Here is a 19,720-nt window from a genome sequence, read left to right as displayed (position 1 = left end):
AAAATGCAATGTAAGCCTACAACCCCAAGAATCTAATTTCAGTATTTGTTACAGGCAGCTGAACTTTGTTTTGAGGTACTGTTTGCAACAACTTCCACACGAGGGTTCCTCGCGCGAATACTCTGGCAGAAATGACTCACAATCTCCCAAATTTAGAAGCACTGAGGCATCATTGATGTAGGTAAACGTAACGTTGAATCCGTCTAGAAAAAACCAAAAAACGCAGTGGTCAACGGGAGGTGCGGGCGGCCACACCCCTCTTCCCCCCTGTTTGGCCGGCTTCAACATTCGTTGTTTCGCGTCAGAGGATCAAAACTTGCTGAAAGGATGCAGACGCCAAATTGTCAGTCGTACTTCAAGCGATACAGAAATAAGTGAATAAAATGCAGGCTACCTGAATGAGACATTCTTTTGCGGCTCAACACTAAACATCCACCTAAAAAAGTATGGGGTGTCCTGTGTGCCAGATTACCCGAATCGGTATGTACTTCCTCCGGCGGGTGACTCGCGATTGGCTCAACAAGCATCTCAGGATTCATGTTCTATGCTAACCTGAATCGCCATGGGTCAGTTCTACTATAACTCGGAAATCAGACTGGGGGGGCCGGAAGGCAGAAGGCGTACGCCATCGTTACAGCAGACGCTGCGAGAGTGCGCAGTTTTTGTCAGCCTCGAAAATATTCTTGCTCCCAAAAACAGTTGTCTGTGGAACAACTGCGTTCGGCACACCTGCCTGTCTCGGTTCTTGTCGTGGACCTTTGCACACATAGGACGTTTTCTCTTGAAGATACCAACAACCAGAGTGGACAAACACTCAACACGGTGTGTACCAGCCCTTGCGTCTCCAAACCACGGCAAAACACGAAAGAATACTCAGTCGACAATGCATTCATTGTGTGTAGAATCGTTCGAGGCGTTGCGGCCGATCGATATGAGTGTGTGTTCGAGTCCTGTACCAACCCTCAACACAACATTCCACTCCCTATAGATGACCCGTCCTCTGTGTCTCCTATCTTTTCGTCCTTTCCCTCTTTCAACCAACACGGACCCGTTTCGCACGGATCCCTTCAGTCTTCGAGACGAGCAGCACTTCTTCGTGATCCCGAAAAGATCCTCGACTTTTCTCCCTAGAAGCAGCGCCCCTGCAGTTGCCCCTCTACCCTCGCTTTCTGCGCGTTTTCCCACCTCTCCTCCTCCTCCCAGCGTTCCAGCTTCTATTCTCTCGTTCAAACAGCTACCCCTCACACACAGACAGACGGGCATTATAATACATGCTGCGTCTCTTTTGTGACTCCAAAGGTCGCCTGGCGCCTCACGCCCACTCCTTTTTTTCCCCCTTGTCTCTGCCCCGATCTGTCGCTGTCTACCACGCATCCATGCCCCCAGGGCGGTCGCTGCTCATAACCGCAGCCCGGAAGCCACCCATCGGACGGCTGCCACCGGGGGTCGTGCGCCAGTCGGTGGCGGGGAGGCGGCTGTCACCCATCGGCGCAGCTCCAGAGCGGCCTCCCACGCCACCCATGCTGCCGTAGCCGGCGCCGCCTTGCCGCCCGCCGAAGGATCCACCGCCGCGCCCGCCGCGGCCTCCGCCCCAGCCGCCGCCCATGCGAGACGACGAAGAGGTGCAGGAGAGCACGAGAGGCGGGAGAAACGAGGGGATATCCTGCTTGGCCTCCTCCAAGAGGTTCAGCAGGTCGCGCAGTATCGGCTTGTTGCTCTCGTTCACGAACGAGGTGGCCAGGCCGAGGTTCCCAGCGCGACCTGTACGACCGATGCGATGCACATAGTCATCGATGTTGGTCGGCAAGTCGAAGTTGATCACGTGTGTGACGTTGGAGATATCCAGACCTCGGGCCGCAACGTCCGTCGCCACGAGAATCGGGCATTTGGCCGCCTTGAACAGCCGGAGCGCCTCCTCGCGCTCCTGCTGTGTCCGGTCACCGTGAATCGAGACCGCTGGGAAGTCGTCGTCCACGAGGTAGTCCTCAATCATGTCCGCTTTCCGCTTCGTCTCAACGAAAATGATCGTCAGACCCTTTTCAGTCTCGCGCAGCAGCTTGACTAGCAACTTGAGCTTCTGGTCCTCATCTGCGTACTGCAGGCGCTGCCGAATGAACTCGTTGGTGCTCCCGACGCGGCCAACCGCAAGGTAGATGTAGTCCTCCAGGAAATCCTTCGCTAGCATCTGAATTTCTCGCGGGAACGTAGCGCTGAACATGACCGTCTGCCGACCCACGCGGCGCCCGGCGCCGCTGTCGCCGCCAAGAGACGGATAGCCTGCTGTCTGCGGCGTAGGCGATGGGGGCAAGTCGAAGCTCTCGACAATCAGCTTGATCTGGGGCAGGAAACCCATGTCCAGCATGCGATCTGCCTCGTCCAACACAAAAAACTGAACCAAACCAAGACGGACCTGAAAACAAGAACAGAGGGGAAACACGCAAAGTCGTCTTGTTAGACGAAACCAGGTGTGCACTCACGTCCTCCGACACCACGCGCGTAGCTCTACAGATGCAGGAAGACTTCTATCCTGTGAGACGCGGCAGGCGAAAACCCTTGGAGAGCCCCTCTCAAAACGCCCGCACCAGCCAGTGAACATCCGCGCCTATATCCCCTTTGCACTTCTGAAACAGTCCCTGTTTCCCACGGTTTGAGGCCGTAACTGTGGCAGTCTGAAAAAATTCCAGTCTAAAGCAACAGCCTTTTGGACTTCGTAGCAACCACAGTTCTCGATATTCCTTGTCAAGGGGAACAAATACGCGCTCCCTTTCTCCACCCACACAATCCTAGTTCCAGAATCTCGAGTCGATACCAAGCACCACTGTTCGGAAATCGCTTAGGTCATGCAACGCATTTTCGCGCTCCTCTCTCTGAGGTGAAGTGTGGTGTCTGTCTGTCGCTTACGAATCTAGGAACGCTTGTCGAGTTCCCTGCATCGCTCACTGCGTACTTGAATCGCCTGCGGCGCCCCGGTCCCTAGGTACTGATCTCTCCCCTTCGTGTTCTCCTGTGTAGCACTAGTCGTGAAGCGGTTTAAGAAGACACTTTCATGTGTGTTTAACTGTTTGATGTCGGCAGTTGTCGGGGGGTGTCTTTGAAAAGAATTCAAGGTCAGTTTTAACAGTTTGCCGTTGGCCGCTACCACGGGCGGAGCGTTTGTGTCTCACCTTTCTCCGTTCCAGCAGGTCCACAAGCCTGCCTGGGGTGGCGACGCAAATGTCGCAGCCACCGTCGAGGTCGATGAGTTGCCGCTTCACATCGCTTCCTCCGTACACAGCGACAGTCCGGACGCCTGTGCCGAACTGGAATTTGCGCGCTTCTTCGTAGATTTGCATGGCGAGCTCGCGGGTGGGCGAAAGGACCAGGCAGATGGGGTACGCGGGCGGCTTCCGGTAGCCAGAACCGCCACCTGCAGCTGCCTGAGGCAATGGAGGCGGCCCGTCCTGGAGCATGCGTGCGATGATGGGGTAGAGGAAGGCGGCAGTTTTTCCGGACCCGGTCTGTGCACAGGCCATCAAATCGCGGCCGGAGAGAATCGTAGGAATGGAGTTCTTCTGAATCGGCGTGGGCTTTGTGTAGTTCACGCGCGACACGTTCTGTAGGAGCAGTGGGTGGATCTGCATACCCGGAGTCTGGAACGACTCGATGGCCATGATACGCTCCGCGCCGCGGCCCTTCAACTCAACTGGGACCTTGTCGTAAGAGTCGAACTTGATGCCCGTGCTCTGCAGCTTGTCGCTGCTAAACACATCCTTCTCTTTCTCGGGAACGTAGCGGCGGCCGTCTCGCACATCCCAGCCGGTCCCCGTCACGCTCGCGCGCATCGTCCGAGAGGATCCGTAGCCGCCTTGCTGCATCGCTGCGGCGCGGGCGTTGTACACACCGCCCTGAGCATTTCCAGCTGCATTTCCTGGGATTTCTCCCTGACCCCCGGCTGGAGTATTGTAAGTCGTGTTCGGAGGCGTGTAGCGGGCGCCGCCAGCGCCTAGACAGCTGAAGCGGTCGCCGGAACCCGGTGGCACATAGCGACGGCCGGTCTGCTGATTCTGGCCGGGGCTGCCCGCGGCGAGGCCGTTGCTCGAACTCGAGTTGAAGGTGCGGTCAGTGGGCGAGTAAGTCTGACCGTGTGCCTGGGAGGAAAGCGCATTTGACGAAGAAGGATACTCTGGATACCCGCCTGCGCCGGAGAAATTGTCCTGCGCAGGGGGCCGGTTGCGAAGGTGCGGCGGAACATATCTCTTCGGCTGCTGCAGTCCGGCGGCCTGGCCTACGCGCGACCCGACAGCACTATCTACTGCCGGAGAGAGTTGTTGCTGCGAGTCCATGGGTGCACTTTTGGGGACGAAGACGCGAGAAGCAAAAGCAAGACAGACACGCGTCCGATAACTTCGATTAGGGCAAAAAAGCGACGCGACAAGGACGAAAAAGTCGGGATCGAAAGACAAAGGAGAGACTGCAATGCCCGCGTGGCTGAGCCTTCACGTGGGCAACGGCTGAAGAACAAAGAAACAAAGACCGGGACAAAAAGGACGGTGCTCGAGAATCACGGGAGAAAAACAAAAGTCACAAGAAAAATACGAGCGAAACAGCAACGACACCGCACGCGCGCCCTCAAAACCGGTGGAGTGGTGGTGAGCGTGATGGTTCAAAAAACAACGCAAATCACACGGGGAATTTACAACAAGAAACGGCCGAAGGATGCGAGAAAAGGCTGTCCACGGCAGTCCGCGTGGCCTGCGACACCCACCGCGTTGAAAAAAGAAAGAGGAAAGAGACAGAATGCGTGGAGAACTCGAGATTGGAGAGTTGGGCACAGTATGTGGGGGGAAAAGGACAGCTGGCGACGGCGCAGAGAAGCGAAAAGACGAACTTAAAAAGTGTGCCACGTATAAGACCAGCTGGGGGGGCGGTGGTCGTCCGCTAAGCCGACAAAAAACAGTTTCGTCGCACCCACACAACTCCCTTTCGTCCTCGGTACTATTTTTAGACAGCGAAGAACAAATTTATCCAATCAGGCAGAAGATAGCAAATCAGGAGCCCAGACAGCTTCAGAAAAACACCGCTGGTTTCCAGCGATCAAGTCCCCCGCTGAAACGCCGGACTCGCATCGAACAAGCAGTAGATTTGCACATGTATACGGCGGGCTACAACTCAGGCCACGGGCCGAGAGGCTGAATACGAGTAAGCGCGAGTCGGTAGCTGAGCCGCGGAAATGGAGTATGGGGTACGCGTACCACGGTTCCCCCACAGACAGCGGAGTCAATTCTCCTCGGCAGAAAACGCAGCTGAGAGTGCACACAACCACAAAAACAGGAGAGGCAAGCGAGAGAGCAACCGAGAAACACATAAAGGCGAAAGGCGCAACAATTAGGAAGAAGATTCCACGACGGAGGCGTGCAAAGCGGAGTGGGATGAAAACAGAGCGAGGCCGGAGGAAGGGGGGACTGAAGCTGCCCAGGAGCGGCGAGACCGAGCGAAGATCAGTACGCCGGGTGAAGTTGCTGGGGCTTTGCGCACACCGAAACCGATTCTACAAACCACGTCCATGTCCACTTAGAAGGGACAGCACAAGAGTATCGTTTTGCTTACGCGTACAGAGTGGAACCTTTGCTGGTGGACGAATCCATGTTTTTCCCGGCACACTTGCAAGATTGCGTTCTTTTCTCTTTAGCAAAGCAAAACGTGCAGTGCCGGAACGTTAATCGGGGAACTCAGTTTGGAGCAACGCCACAGCCGCGTGTGCGGGACCCACCGCCAAAACGAAACAGAATCTTCTCGACAGAAAGCTCCCGCGGTACAAAAGAAGTACGAAATACCCCTTGTTTCGTGCGGACCAAGTTGCATTTGAGTCTCCAGCTGCAAAAGCGACACCGGGGGGGCGGCCACCCTCCAACCTGGACTTTGCCACCGGTTAACCCTCAACGGAATGGACACGCTTGTAGAAACACACTTCATTGGAAGGCAGACTCATTTTTCTCTGGCTGATGGTCTGCCCCTCATGTGACCTGCTAAGCGTGAACACTGCCGAATCAACAGCTCGTCAGTTTCCCTTTAGAAGCCGTTTGTTGACTCAAGCTTTCTCTTAGCTTGGGAAGGAGCCATTTTCTGTCCGGGCACTGTAACGCTCAAACAGGTGCTCAGTGTGCGCATCCTGTGCGCCTTCTGCCCCACTCGTCTTGTCCACCTCAGGATCTCGCTACTTTGTGGGTACCGGACTTTGACAGCAGCTGTCTCCCCCATGCGTATCAGAGGAACAAACGCGCCTACACATCATCGTTACTGTGACGTCCGTTCTCGTGTGAGGCATTTAGAAATGTGTTTGGTTCTACGGGTTTAATGACGACTAGGCATGCCTTCGGTTCGGCCGTGGGGCCGTGCTACCTGTACTAAAGCCGACGGGCAGGAACCACGCTTAAGAACCAGTGATCGTTATCATCAGCCCAAATCGCTGCGCATGAGAACCATACTCACCTGAACTTCTTCCCCGCCTAAGGGTGGATAAAAAACACTGCATCCTCTGCTAGACCCCTGTCTCAAAGTCGTCAAACATTGCGGTTGTTTTGATCTCTACACGCTCGCTGTACACGCCAGGGGTGTTGTCAACACCGGGAGCACGTAACGATTAAAATACTGTCCGTTGTCTCCTCTCGGTCCCCTAAGCTTTGCACTGCAACGTTCCTCGCACTAAGGAATTGTACAACGGAATAGGAAACATGAGCACGCTACTGAACGCCGTGAACAAGACTGGGTCGCCGCACGAACATGCTAGGTTACAGAGGGAATTGAGATATACCACGAAATAATATGGGTCTCGAGCCCGGGCAAAGGCCACTGAACTCTTTTGGGACCCGACTTCCTTGACACAGAATCACACCTGCCGCCGTGGCAAAGGGGCGAAATCCGCTATCTGGTTTCACCAGACCGGATCGCCCTTAACACCTGTTTGAGTCGGGCAGACATGCCCCGGGAAAAGTTACATCTCAGCTCAAACGCGCCTTCACTTGATGTCCCTTGCTCGCATCCTCGCAACTTCTGAGGCAGCTGTCGGGCCGTCATAGACTCAGGAAGCATTTCGTCTTCCCGAGGCTCCGGGAGAGAGACAATGGCGGGTTGGAAATCCATGCGTGGTGCCAAGGGACACGGCATGTCAACTGTGTCCATCGTTTCAGTCTCGGACGGCAGTACTGGAAGCGCGTCCTACGTGCGCCTCGACGCTATCCCTCTATCCTCGATAGGGGCTGATCGGATACGCTTGCACAATGTTGGTCGTAGTAGGCGCTTGTCAAACTGGATATAGATCTGTCTACCGTCATGCAATGGTACATAACATACAAAAGAACAGCACTGTATCAATCTGTTGGCCGAAGTACCGGCGGCCTGGCAGTCGGAATCGACGTACTCCCCCGTAAGGATGATGGGCAAATCAAATTTTCCGGGCCTCGGCTGTGTGGCTAAGGAACATAAATTGGCTGCGATGAGTCTCGCTGCCTGCCACCTTGCGGTTGCAGCGCACACTTCGAGAAAAGGCTCGGCACGTACGCAGAGTTGCTGAGTATGGTCAATAAGAGCCCGTGACGGTTGCGACGCCAGAGCCTTGCTATCAGCGGAAAATCCGTCCTCAGTCCAGGTGTCAACGGGACTTTTATCCTTTACCTCTGAGTCCCTAGACCCACGTTCCACAAGACCGAGTGAACCCTCGGCCAATGCCTGGGCGTCATTACCTCTAGCGCCGTTCTCCTGACGCTGCTTCGCTACTGTTACTGTCGAAGCCGTTGACGAGTCGCAGCCAACGAGTTCCTTAACTGTCTGTCCGTTTCCCGCCACTGCTAAATACAAAGCCTGGTCTGTGTTTGGTCGGTCAACCAGCGCAACCGTACCCACATAGCCCGCTTCGCTTCCAGTTAATCCCTCCATCGGCACTTTCACTGTCAGCTAGTCATACCTGACTTGAACGAAGAGAAGCCAGTCCCAGACCATGTGTGCCGTCAATTTGAGAATATTGATTTGTGGCCGTCATGTCACTTACAGGAGTTTAGGTTTCAGGATTAGCAACTTGCCGACGGTTTCTTCCTTCCTACGTAGGTGTGTCTCACCGCGACGCGTATGCGATGGCTAAACCCACCGTTTTAAGGCGTTTTACCTCCAGCTTTATGATTGGACAGCCGCCCAGTATTTACCACACAAACACGCCCACGGACACTGAAATTCCCAAGTCAGCACACTCAAGCCAACGAAACTGTGTCTGCTGTCATCGGTGACAATCTGCTTGTTGACGAGCGACCACCGCTTTCCGCACACTCGCGTATCTACGAAGCAGTCACAAGGGGGAAAAAGGCTCAAGGTGAATTTGACTCGAGCTCGGAGCTCTCGTGCCTGAGCTTTGCAAACATGCCAATTCTTTTCGTAAAAAGAGATGCCAGACATATGTAATTCAAACGCATTGAACACTTGGGTTGTGTCTTACATCAAATAAACACCGTCGCGGAGACGCTTGTGAATTCCGCCAGACCACAACAGTACTGGACGTGCGGAAGAACAGCATTTCAGGAGCCCTGAGAGACAGAAGGGGGAGCCGCGATCGCAGCCATGAGCCACTGATCAAACATTACCGGGACGGAGGGCGCTACATACCAAACAAATACGAAGGAATCGTCGTTGACTAAATTGTTCTGAACCGTCCAGGCACTGCTGAGTTTGCTCGCCTTGGATCAGAGACGGACCGCAAAGGCCGCGGCAGATCAGGGTGATAGAATTACTGGGGCGGACAGCTACTGCATCGGATCCCAAGTGCGCGCAGCTCACCTGCCAGCGCATCTCACGTATCTGCGTCTCGTGTCTCACAGTATGTCATTACAAACCACAACACTTTCGCGTCAGCATACGGGGCGGCGCAGGGAAACAACGTTTACTCTTGGGAAACGAAAGATAAGTGACAACTGTGAGTGTGTGGGAGACCTTCAGATCCGGTCTGATGCTCTTTGTCAGTACGAACTAACGAATGATCGTTGAGGGTGTTGCGTTTCCTAGCCAACCGATCAAATACGAATTGCTTCTTCCCTTTCCGAAAGTAGCTACGACACACCGAGCGAATGACCGTTGGTCGCATGCTGCCTTTGACAGCTGTCGGCAGCAACTCAGTACACGCGAGCCCGGATGATTATTCCACGAGTCGTGTCTGATTACGGAAAGTCGCGCCGTCCACGTGTTTGGCAGTCGCGAAATTGGCCCGAAGTGCCCGTACTGTGCAAACAGCGGAAGCGCACCTGCTCAGAGTCCCTCGATTCTTGACAGACTGATTTACTGGATTCACACACTGAAGTGGACTTCGCTGGCTCCTACCGAGTCTATCCCCACTTCCTTGTACATATGCAAAGGAGCAGAGGGATGTCGACTTGCAGGCGAAGGAAGCAGTGCGATACGTGGCCGCGGCGATAAAATTCCATGTGCACCAAGAATGCCAAGCGCGGGGCGTTTCAGAACTTTGACAACGCGAGGCGACACCGTTTTTGTGTGCAAACCACCATGCGGGAAGGTGAGACTGCCGCCCGACCACGGCCGGTAGCCGGCAACCTTGTACATATTGCCACTTACGACTTACGATACAACAGATACTTCCCTGCAGATGGACGGGAAATCTTGTGTAAAGTGCCGTTGGCGGCGCGCCCCGAACTTGTCCGCCTCCGCCACTCAGACTCCACCTCACAAACTCGCTGGACGCCCGGTACGTGCGACCCGGATGAAATGGGGCCTCCACTTTTGTCGCTACTTTGCTAGAGCGTGCATGCATACTCGTGAAAGAGCAGCAACCAACGGAAACTAAGACCACCGTTCAAGAAATGTAGGCAACTCCCTTTAAACGAGACGGATGAACTGGCTTTCACTAAGTTGCGCAGTCATCGATTGGCTGCTGCCCGGCACATGCGACAAACGGAAGAACGAATTAAAATGGATGCCAACATGGCAATGGTTTGTGAAGTTGCTCCGGCGCATTCCATATAAGAACGCTTCGAAGGATTCGCGAATCTGTACTTCAGGACTCAGTGGACTGCCAGAAGATGCTTGTGTCGCCGAGGCGCGTTGCCTTCCCTTGTCAGCGTCCCGCGCACACTGTGTCGTGACATCTTCTACCTGTCCACGAGATGGTGACACTGGCCCATTGACCTCGACATCTTCAACAGCTTGATACTCAGATTCGTATCACTCCCGCTTGGGATACGTGGAACCATTTCCCCCTCCTTGCTGTTGCGAAGTGGAGGCAGACTGGGAGCTTGTGCCTTTAGCTGCACGAGAGCGATACAGCTGCCACGTAAAGAGTGCAACAGAAGCACTGACGGCTGCATGAAGCACGAGTTGTATCCACCACGCTGGACTTTCAGCAGGGCCGGTAGACGGGGTGCCGCCGACAATAATCCGGCTGAAGAAACGCAGAAACAACCGCGGGAAAACGCCGGCCCTTACGGAAACGAGAAGCGACGCGAGACGCTGCATCACTCAGTCCCGTCGAAAAGCGGTCTCATCAAGCAGGCGTTTCTCTAAAAGCTAACGAAAACAATCAGGTTTCACAGTAAATCCCTCCAGTTACACACGGGGCCAAGAGGGAAACAGCCGCACATTGCCGAACTGGGATACAGTTTCACCTCCGTGGAATACATGCTGTAGCCTTCAGTGTCCACGTACGAACGCACACGCTTGTTCACGTATCCCACATCACTGCTTCCCTGAGCACGAAACAACAGCGACTTTTGCTACAAATGACTGTCCACCTCTGCAGTTCGAGATTCTCGAGCTGTACGTACCTGGTGACAAACGGGAGGAGCAGGAGGACTGCTGCCAGAATACCTGGTGTGGTGGCTGCTGCGCGCGGCTGCTTACGCCGCGTCGCGAGGAAAACGAGCGCTGTCAAGGTCAGCAGAGAAACCTGTGGAATGGAAAAGGGATGAGAAATGCAATGTGTGGAAAAGCATGGTCTTTGCGCGTGACGGTGGCGTAGGACCGTACGCGTCGCCTGGCTTCATGCTCAAACCAGCTGGTCCAGTACAGAGTGTTAAAACCTTTGTTTTAGGAGATGGACTGTATAGCCCAACTTCATTTCCGCGGCGAAGAGCGTGACCGGCTCTCACAGTTCCCTGACGGACACCAACTGTATGAGTTTATCAGACACCGGGAGTGAATAGACGCTGGAAGTGAAGACACAACCCCCTGTTCAGCGGGTCTCTAGCCCCTTTCAAACCACCAGATGGGAGGCGACAGTCCGTCGTTTTACCCCCGTGGCTGCAGTCATTACACACACGCCAGAAAACGTTAGAACTGCTTCTCGCCTCTACACGGAAGCAAGCGACAGAGACCGAAAGCCTGTCCGTGCGACCCGAAGAGAGCACGGATTTTTCACGGGAGAGAGCAAGCGCCAAACGACGCGAGATATTCTCTACGAGTGCTCCTGTGTAAAAGGTAAACCTACGCTGGAAACATTTGCCGACAAAGCACCATAGAGGAACTTCCAGTGGAACGCCACGGTCCGTGCACCTGCGTGGATCGCACAAAGCAGAAATTGGGCAGCGAAACCGAGGCGTCAGCTTTGGCAAAGACAGAAGCCCAGCGGAAGTCTCCAACTTCAGCCGACAACAAAGCGCTTCAGATTCAGCCATAGATTTGAGCCTTACTTGAGAGGATCGGCAACAGGTTGGTGAAGAGCGAATGAGCGAAGGACCAACCCAGACCAATGCTCAGCACGCGCGAATCCGCGTCGAAGGACAGTGCCGTTCTGTCGAGATACACGCAAAAACAGCTGAAAAACTCTGGACACGCGACGCGGTTGCTGGCAAGCCAGCTGCCAATTGTTTGTTGACCGAACGCGCAAGGTGTGCATGGTACGTCTGCACGCGTTTCTCGTAGAATCGCACGAAAAAAAAGCGTGGAAGCTCTGCACTCTTTACCGTCGAACGAAGGCGAAAAGAATGCTGAGCGCGGTATGTACACCTCAGGGCTGCCAGAACCATTTGAATCGACTGAGCCAACGCGCGGAACGACTATGTGAGGGCACCACGAGAAATTCGGGCACTCAGCAGAGTAAACTCGAATGCGCCGTCCTTCAGAAACAAGAGAGAGTGTTTGACAGCGCCGAACTCACCTGTGGTGGATCACAAAGTAGAGACCCATAATCTTCATGACGCCCCAAAGGATCTGCGTGAAAGTCTGGTGAATTCACAGTTGAGAAGACACATGCACGTGAACAGTGAACGCTTCCGCACCTCCAACAAGAGGCCAAAGAGATTCACCGCAGAGTCAGAACGAGTTGCAGTTGCGACTTATCTACGCACGAAGAATTCAACCAGTGACAGGGCCGCGACCATCCTCAGCGACAGCGACTCCACCCTTCGAGAGGAGACGCGCAGCCAAACGAGACGTAACAAGGGAAAGAAACCAGGCACTTCCACTTTCCGTACCTCGCAGACGAAGTAAAGGTGACAGGTGGCTGGCGCCAACGACGCGACAACCAAGCTCTGAGCACACCAGACATCAAAAAGTTTTTAACTGTGCCTAAAAGGAACCCACAAGTTGACAGAAATACAACAGAGTGCGCAAACGTAGCGAGCCAACATGACACCCCACAGCCCTACCCAGGATGATAAAGCAACGCAGGCCCACATACGTACAGATCAATATTCATATATATATATGTATATATATGTATATGTATATATATCTATATACATATGGTACATACGTGTGTTGCAGGCACAGCTCTGGCATCTTAAAAACAGAGTGGTCCAGAATCAGACCACGAACGTGAGTCTGATCTCAAAGATGAGAAGTTTTATGATCTACACAGTAAAGCGAAACATTCGACGGAAGCGGAACTGACTGTATCTTGGACGATAGTATGTTCGTGGCAAACGCAAACGGCAGTTAATTCCAGAAGCGAGCACGGTAGGAGCGATTGCACGCAGTGCCTCTGCCAAGACAGAGAAGCGGAAATTCAGTGAAGATGCCTGAAGACACTCCGATGTGCACAAAGGCTACGAGAGGGATAAGCGTTTTACCTAAAGTGTACACTCTGGCTGGGATTCCTAACTCGATGTTTTCAGACCGAAAGATAAAATACATATTGGCAGTTGTGACCAGCAGGTGCTGTACATACATGGAGTAGTCCTTTGTGTATCTGCTCTTATTATTTGCAGGTGGAAGTCTCTGCACTTGGCTCTGTTTTTTTTCACCCCAGACAGAGGAAATTTCCCCTCCAAAGCGAGATCCGAGATCCGCTCTATCACACAGAGAAGAGCCGCACTCCCGACTGCGCGAAAAGCAGAGAAAAACAGTTGAGACCCCCGTTGTCACGTCCATGTTGTCGCGTAAACGTACTCTCAGGAGTTGAGCGCAGAGGTACGAGGCGGAGGAGAGGGCAACGAGCACCAGTGTGCCGGCTTGTTCTGACCTGCACAGAGAAATCAGAGACGTTTGCGTGAATCATCAGAGATCACCAACTCCGAGTTAGTTCACCGAGGGAGACAGCCACACCCTCGCGTATCTCTGAAGCTCGAAGCAGCGAGGAAAACAAATCGGTGAAGCTCGCGGACCGACACATGGAGAAGCTTCATCGGTTTTTTTACTTTCCTCACATGTTGGTAAAATAAATACTAACAAACCACCGGTTATGGAGGTGATTTAAAAGCCGCATATGCGCCAAAAGGACCATTCAAGTACGACAGGACGCCGTGCGACGAACCTGTGTCTCTATAGTTTGTGTACAAACGCTCATTTTCAGATGTACGCTGGATGCACTACACTCAATGTACTAAGCACGAGGGTCAGGAAGAGCACAGTGGTGCTTGGATCCGGTGAACAAAGACATTCAAGATCCAAACCAGTAGTCCAACTTGAGATACATACTCCCCAGAAAATTCTCTGCACATAAAAGTATAGGGCGCATCCTGCAAGCTCCGTACCACTGAATGATCCCCTCAGCTATCTTTTGCCTTCGTGAAGGCGTCGTATATGAGTTACTGTTCTTCCGCGTATTATCGTCGACGACTGGGGAATTGGAGACGTCTTACATCTGCCGGTAGCGACCGTTCCTATCTGAATCTTGTTGAATGACAAGGGAGCACTGAACCGACACGGAGGCGCTGGAGAGACACGAAAGGACATCTACAAGTTGCAGCAGAAGAGCCAGATCGGTCTTTCCAGACGCCGCATGCTGTAGGGAACTGTGCATGAATGACAACATCCCCCAGAGGTGAGAAGACTACATCGTCAGCGTGGGGAAGCGTGGCACGATATCGAGGAAAATAAAACACGCATAGTTCTCAATTGGCGACGCGAGCCTGCAGCAGACGGCAGAGTGCACTCGCATACGCATTTCGTTGACTGAAAACGCGCTTACACTTCCGTAGCTTTGTATACTGCGTAGATCGGGCCGAAGCAGCACACGCTGCTGGCGAAGAAGTGGAGGAGCGTCATCGAGTCGGATGGAGAGGTCCTGGATTTGACTCCGCGATTTCTTTCACTTCCACCCGAGTTTTCCCGGCGAGCAAGCGCAGGCGACCCGCGAGTCGTCTGGGGCACGACGTCTGTGGAGCAGCGGCGGCTTCGACGACACGCAGAAACCGGCTTTTGTATGTAGAAGGAAGGAACGTAAGTGGATGAGAGTGCAGGCTGACAGGAAGGCGACGCTGACTGGTGGCGAGAAGACGCAGGGGGGAAGGCGACAGCCAAGCGGCCAGAAGAGAACTGAGCTTGCGTTGGATGTTCAGCGCACACAAAGGACGGCGAAACGTCGGAAACGAAGCTGAGGAAGCAGAAGTCGCCCAGGTGGCATGCCAAGGCATACAGACCAGCACCAACGTCGAAACAGCAAGGAAACTTCCACCTTTGATGCCGGGGCAGAAAGATCGCTTCAAGGATTCGCTTTTCCTCGAGAGTGTGTGTCCAGACAGAAGAAGATCCAGGGGTATCTTCGTTGCGTCTTCCAAGAAGCGCTTCAGACGCCCACGTGAGACGTGACGCGCTTGAAGTGACAAACAGCGGTTCTATACTGTTGGAACTCAGAGACAGGAACTCGAACGAATCGCTAGGAGCCTCGACGCATGCAGGTCGACGCGGCGGCGACGGTTCTCAGGAACCACTGCACACCAGGTAAAGCTACAAAAACAAGCTGTTCTGCAGGTGAGATGAGGGCACCTCGAGGCACAGTCTTTGCAGAGGGGCAAGACTCATTCTGTTTCCCTCATAAAGCAAATAGGTATAGCGGAGAAAAGGGTTGCATGTGCGTTGGCGTGCCTCCCTCATGCAGCGGAAGTGCCACGTTTCTCCCTGCATGCAGTCCCCCCAAAAATCCGCTGGTCTTCAGCCACATCAACGCGTAAAACATGGCCTTCCGGTTCTTCGCTCCACTCTATGCGTTTAACGTTAGACAACGTGACCATCTGCGGTAGATCACTTGACTTTGACTCTTGAAGTCCAAACGTGCGCTCAAGGTTCTGCGAGGTGTTTTTTTCAAGTGTGTTGGCGCCTTTCTTTTTCACACTTCATGGTATATACACAGAAAAGTTTTTAACGGGGTTCAGATGCGGATGTTCGTCGCCTCTGGCGCGCCCCTAACCTGTTTTTTTCGCTTCATAGAAGGTGCCCTTAGTCAGAATGTGCACGCACCGCAGTCGCCGCATATGTCTATAGACTCCGTGCTCAATGTTTCTGTCTACCTATACAGCGGAGAACCTGCGCAGTCTAAGTGATCGTCTAAGCGATCCTGCCCCTCGTTTGCTCTGTTTGACACCATCCATCTTCGTTTATTCCTAAAAACAACCCGACTATGTCTGGAGGGTGTGGGTTTCCTGTAAAGCTGACCCCTCCAGCGGCTTTATAGTCACTTCGCGCCGGCGCACCCAGCGAAGGCAACGAAGGTTGCCTGTGAACAGCAGGCAGTGCAACGAGCAATTCCGCAGCCGAGAGTTATCGTGCTGTGACATGAGACTAGGCTTGGAACGCCCTGGCCCGTTCAAGTCTTCCAAAAGCCCCTTTGTCGCTTGGAATTTTGGCGGAAGTCAGAAAGTGAAGATGCACCAGCAAGATGCCGAAGAATCTTAACTTGTGGGGGAAGTACCTGCGGCTGGTGGGCCGCGGTGCCCGCCGAGGTTTCAAGAAGTGGCAAGTCATTCCTCCGATCCCTGTGAAGGCGTACGGCAGGGAACCGTCAGCCGCGTCACAGACCGGGTTGTACCATGACGAAGATTTCAACTACCACACGAAGAGAACTTTCTCAATGCGACGTACAAGACGAAAAATCAAGGTGAGTCACAGGGCTCGGGTCGGAAACAGTCCCTCAGCAGGACGATCCGTCGACTCTGCGAATTTTAGGGAAGCTGATAGTTCTCCGGCAACCGATCGTTACAAACACTGCTATCACTTGATACGGGCAATTCCCTTTCACAGCGAACAGGCACCTGTTTATGCTTTATGTCTATGCACAACTTCACCACTGGATCCCCGTCCGAATTATCCGTAAGTCCTTCGGGCATCCCATTCGTGCGTAGGCCTTCGCAATAACGCAAGAATCTACTACTGTTTCCCCTCTCCACGGAACCTCTACACTGAACCCGATAGAGATATGGACATAGATGCATTGCTGCGTCTGAGTAATCCACGGAGTGACGCTGAAAAGATAAAGTAAACATACTGTGTTCTGAGAACAGATGTGAGTGGTTCGTTGTAGAGATGACTTGGTTTTCTAAAGCCTCAAAAAGAATTGGTGTTTCTTCGTACTTCACAAAAAAAGGCTTGGAAACTGGTCAGGGACTTTTGACCCAAGGAGGCAAAGCCTGTCTAGAGGTCTGGAAAATTTCCCGCTTGTTTCTGACTCTGCGTGGAATGTCTTTGACATGTAGACACATCAGATCATTGAGTGTAACGGTATGCCCCTGAATACAACGGTGCAATCTGTCAACAGAGGAGTCGTTCACTCACAGTGAGGACTCGAATCCTTACAAACCACACAGTTCCAGCCAAAGCATGAGAGTTTCCAGTCTCTTCTTGAGCCCTTGCAGCTGGACAGAACTGCGGAATCCCGCTGTAGATTTTGCATCTCACAACAGTTGTTTCGTCGCGAACCACATGCTATAGCCTGACTCTGCTCACGTCTCCCTTGAGTTTGCTGATCGCGGATATCCGGTCGGGAAAACGTGATTTTTCAGGCTTTCGGGTATCGCAACTCTGTTGCAGTTCACAACTTATTAAACGGATGTTCGGTGCGCGAAAGTCAAACTTGTGCAGGGAACTATGAGGAAAACTGCGAACGAGTCTGTTTCACAAGTTGGTTGGTTTTCTACATGCTGACGAGACTCGGCGACTGCAGTTTCTGTTTGCGCGCGGCATTCTTACCAAAAGGCGTGTCTGCTTTGCTTCTGTCGAGTTGCTCGTTTCCATGGTCTGTTTCCTTGTGTGCAGCCAAACGTATTCCGCCGGACGTTCACCTCTAGTTTGTTAAACGTGACTATTCCCAATGTTCGCGTTACGACCTCCGCGCTGCACGCGATGGACGACATGGGTGGGTTCGACGCCTACATCCTGAGGACTCCGCCGCAAGAGCTGCGCTCACATATGGGCGAACGAATGAGGCAGGTAATGTACTACTACCAGGATCAGCCCGCTATTCGTGATTGGGGGCTTCCGTGGAAAGTGTTTCTGAAGGTGGCTTCTCGCCGGGATCCATTCTACGCGTGCTACAGGCACAACCTGAGAAAGCAGCAGTATGAGGCAGACCTCCGGAGCCGCGTTCGGAGCTTTTCTCCTTACTACCTGCCCTCTGGGCATCAACCGCATGCTGAGCGACAGGTGTTCCACGAAGGTGCGGGAGAGAGTCCGCCGCTAAATCTTTGGTGGCGGGAAAACAGAGAATTAGAAGAAGCATTTCGACGAAGACTGGGTGAAGCAAAGTGCTTTGAACGAGCTTTTGCAGACTCCAGTGAACCCTTGGGCTATACGAAAGGCCGATGCCGCGGAGGTGGTGGCAAAAGCGGTCGGTCGGTACGGCGGAGAAGCAAAACACACAAGTACCGGGAAAACCGTGCCTTTTAATGTTGCCAGGGGAATCCCTTTTGTGCGACATTTCTCAGTGTACGAAAAATTCGTCGACGGAGGAAAACGTCTATGATTAAGACGACACCTGGTGCCATCTTGATGCGTGTGGGCGAACTTTTGGTTCCAACAGTCAACCGAAAGTACAAGAGAAGTGTCATCTTAATATATTACCCGTATTTGAGACTTCTCCATTTGAAGCTTCTGCAGCAACGGACGCGAACATGAGGAACATTGCGTTTTTGCTTTTGTTTGCTTCGGTAAATTTTTCGAGTGTGGTGTATAGTGCTGTCGAAGTCGAGCATCAGTGGTTCTTATCTGGTCACACAGGAGGCAGGGTCATAGTTTTCAACCGATTTCTGTTGCGAGTGGTGCGGCATTCGTCACCATCGCTCTTTATGCGTGAGAACAGCTAATTTCGAAACAACTCTTTACGGTACGTGTTCGGCCAGTCGCAGCCACTCGACACCGGCCTCGTTCCTCCGCCTCCGTGGCAGCTTCTCACTTGGCTAATGGCCACACCATCTCAATCCGAATGGTCGGACAGAGCACAGCGTTCCGCCAAACTGAAATTGCCACCCACAGTTCGACCTGCACTGGGAGTCATCACTACCAGATAAGTAGTTATCCGATTGCATGCCTTAATTGAACAACGGAACAGCGGAATACTAACGGCTATCCTTCTACAAAAAGAGATAGACGGCTGCTCGGGGAAGTGCTTTCCACTATGAAATTGACATCCAGCCTTGAGATCCGATGTCTGTATCCACCACGATTTGTCCTGTCTGATCAGGCTTCCTAAAAGCGTGTGAGACTCGTTGTTTCAAGAAATCTGATCAGTACTCTGACAGCGATTGGCTTTTCACTGTTAAGGTGTTAAAAGTAATTCCATCCAATAGCGGTGGTTTGTCAGTATTTATGTCATCAATATGTCAATGATGTCGCAATGACGATAGCACTACCCAGCTCACGTATTACATCTGACAGTGAACAGTTGTTCCTAAATGAATATTGTTCAATAACCAGCAAGCAGTGAACCGACATGGAGGTGCTGATACAATCGGAGGAGTAGAACTGACCAATATTATCTGACCTGTTTTCCCCGGCGTACTTTACGCCAACCCTCACCCCTCTCTGTTCGGTCTACGGTGTCTCTCGGACAACTGTTGAGGAACAGCGTACTCGCAAAATGTACACAGGAGTGGCACTAAAGAAAAACGGTTTTCCCTGGCCTACACATCTCGAGGGACTGGAGCTGGCGACGCTTCATTAGTGTCTCAGTTGTCGCTCGGGGCTACCTTAATCATGTTACGTAAGGCCTCCCTCAAGACCGCGTTTTCCGCTGACAACTAACGCAACGCCTGCGAAGAATACGGAAACACGGCGCCAGCGTTTAGTCGGTGCCACCGCTTTGACTTGAGCTATATGTTTCACCGACGCCTGCTTTCTTTCTGCCTGGGCATGGCGAAGCAAGACCAGTGCTTGTCTGGTAACAAACAACAAAAGTGAATAATCCATTTGACCGCGAAGTACATGAGAAAGACTAGACTTGCGCGGAAGTCGAGGCGCGTGCCTTCCAGTACATCCAGAAATGTATTACAACTCTTTGGTGGTTGTCAGCTTCTGTTCCACGGGAGATACACGCGGATCATAG

General features: G+C 52.9%; 4 protein-coding genes across 4 annotated transcripts; 1 reads left to right on the top strand and 3 right to left on the bottom strand.

Moving 5' to 3' along the window:
- DDX3X (DEAD (Asp-Glu-Ala-Asp) box polypeptide DDX3X) lies at positions 1–4,322 on the bottom strand (the record flags this gene model as incomplete). The annotated part of the gene is made up of 2 exons (XM_002366237.1): positions 1–2,410; positions 3,165–4,322. 2 exons carry the CDS (start codon positions 4,320–4,322, stop codon positions 1,364–1,366), a joined length of 2,205 nt encoding a protein of 734 aa, XP_002366278.1. The 3' UTR covers positions 1–1,363.
- A 1,166-nt stretch (positions 4,323–5,488) lies between these two features.
- Positions 5,489–8,668, bottom strand: TGME49_226260 (hypothetical protein). Its single transcript, XM_002366238.2, has one exon. It carries the CDS (start codon positions 7,909–7,911, stop codon positions 7,195–7,197), a length of 717 nt encoding a protein of 238 aa, XP_002366279.1. The 5' UTR covers positions 7,912–8,668; the 3' UTR covers positions 5,489–7,194.
- Positions 8,669–8,863: 195 nt separating this feature from the next.
- Positions 8,864–15,749, bottom strand: TGME49_226270 (hypothetical protein). The gene is made up of 8 exons (XM_002366239.2): positions 14,378–15,749; positions 13,357–13,429; positions 12,441–12,497; positions 12,125–12,189; positions 11,658–11,758; positions 11,456–11,520; positions 10,794–10,915; positions 8,864–10,411 (listed from the first exon to the last, which is right to left on the bottom strand). The coding sequence occupies exons 1-8, from the start codon at positions 14,452–14,454 to the stop codon at positions 10,195–10,197; spliced, it is 777 nt and encodes a 258-aa protein (XP_002366280.1). The 5' UTR covers positions 14,455–15,749; the 3' UTR covers positions 8,864–10,194.
- A 281-nt stretch (positions 15,750–16,030) lies between these two features.
- TGME49_226280 (ribosomal protein L28, putative) lies at positions 16,031–18,501 on the top strand. The gene is made up of 2 exons (XM_002366240.2): positions 16,031–16,282; positions 17,437–18,501. The coding sequence occupies exons 1-2, from the start codon at positions 16,064–16,066 to the stop codon at positions 18,064–18,066; spliced, it is 849 nt and encodes a 282-aa protein (XP_002366281.1). The 5' UTR covers positions 16,031–16,063; the 3' UTR covers positions 18,067–18,501.
- The last annotated feature ends 1,219 nt before the right edge of the window (positions 18,502–19,720 follow it).

The sequence above is a fragment of the Toxoplasma gondii genome, chromosome X (assembly GCF_000006565.2).
Source record: "Toxoplasma gondii ME49 chromosome X, whole genome shotgun sequence".
NCBI lineage: Eukaryota > Apicomplexa > Conoidasida > Eucoccidiorida > Sarcocystidae > Toxoplasma > Toxoplasma gondii.
Note: the sequence above shows the minus strand (reverse complement) of the source record. Positions and strands in the feature narration are given on the sequence as shown.

Coding starts and splice junctions, on each gene's coding strand:
- TGME49_226260 (XM_002366238.2), bottom strand. CDS start 7,911: ATGGAGGGATTAACTGGAAGCGAAGCGGGCTATGTGGGTACGGTTGCG.
- TGME49_226270 (XM_002366239.2), bottom strand. CDS start 14,454: ATGACGCTCCTCCACTTCTTCGCCAGCAGCGTGTGCTGCTTCGGCCCG. Junction 12,190..12,440: donor ACCTTTACTTCGTCTGCGAG/GTACGGAAAGTG, acceptor TGAATTCACCAG/ACTTTCACGCAGATCCTTTG. Junction 10,916..11,455: donor TGTCGGCAAATGTTTCCAGC/GTAGGTTTACCT, acceptor TCCATTCCACAG/GTTTCTCTGCTGACCTTGAC.
- TGME49_226280 (XM_002366240.2), top strand. CDS start 16,064: ATGCCGAAGAATCTTAACTTGTGGGGGAAGTACCTGCGGCTGGTGGGC. Junction 16,283..17,436: donor GTACAAGACGAAAAATCAAG/GTGAGTCACAGG, acceptor CCTTGTGTGCAG/CCAAACGTATTCCGCCGGAC.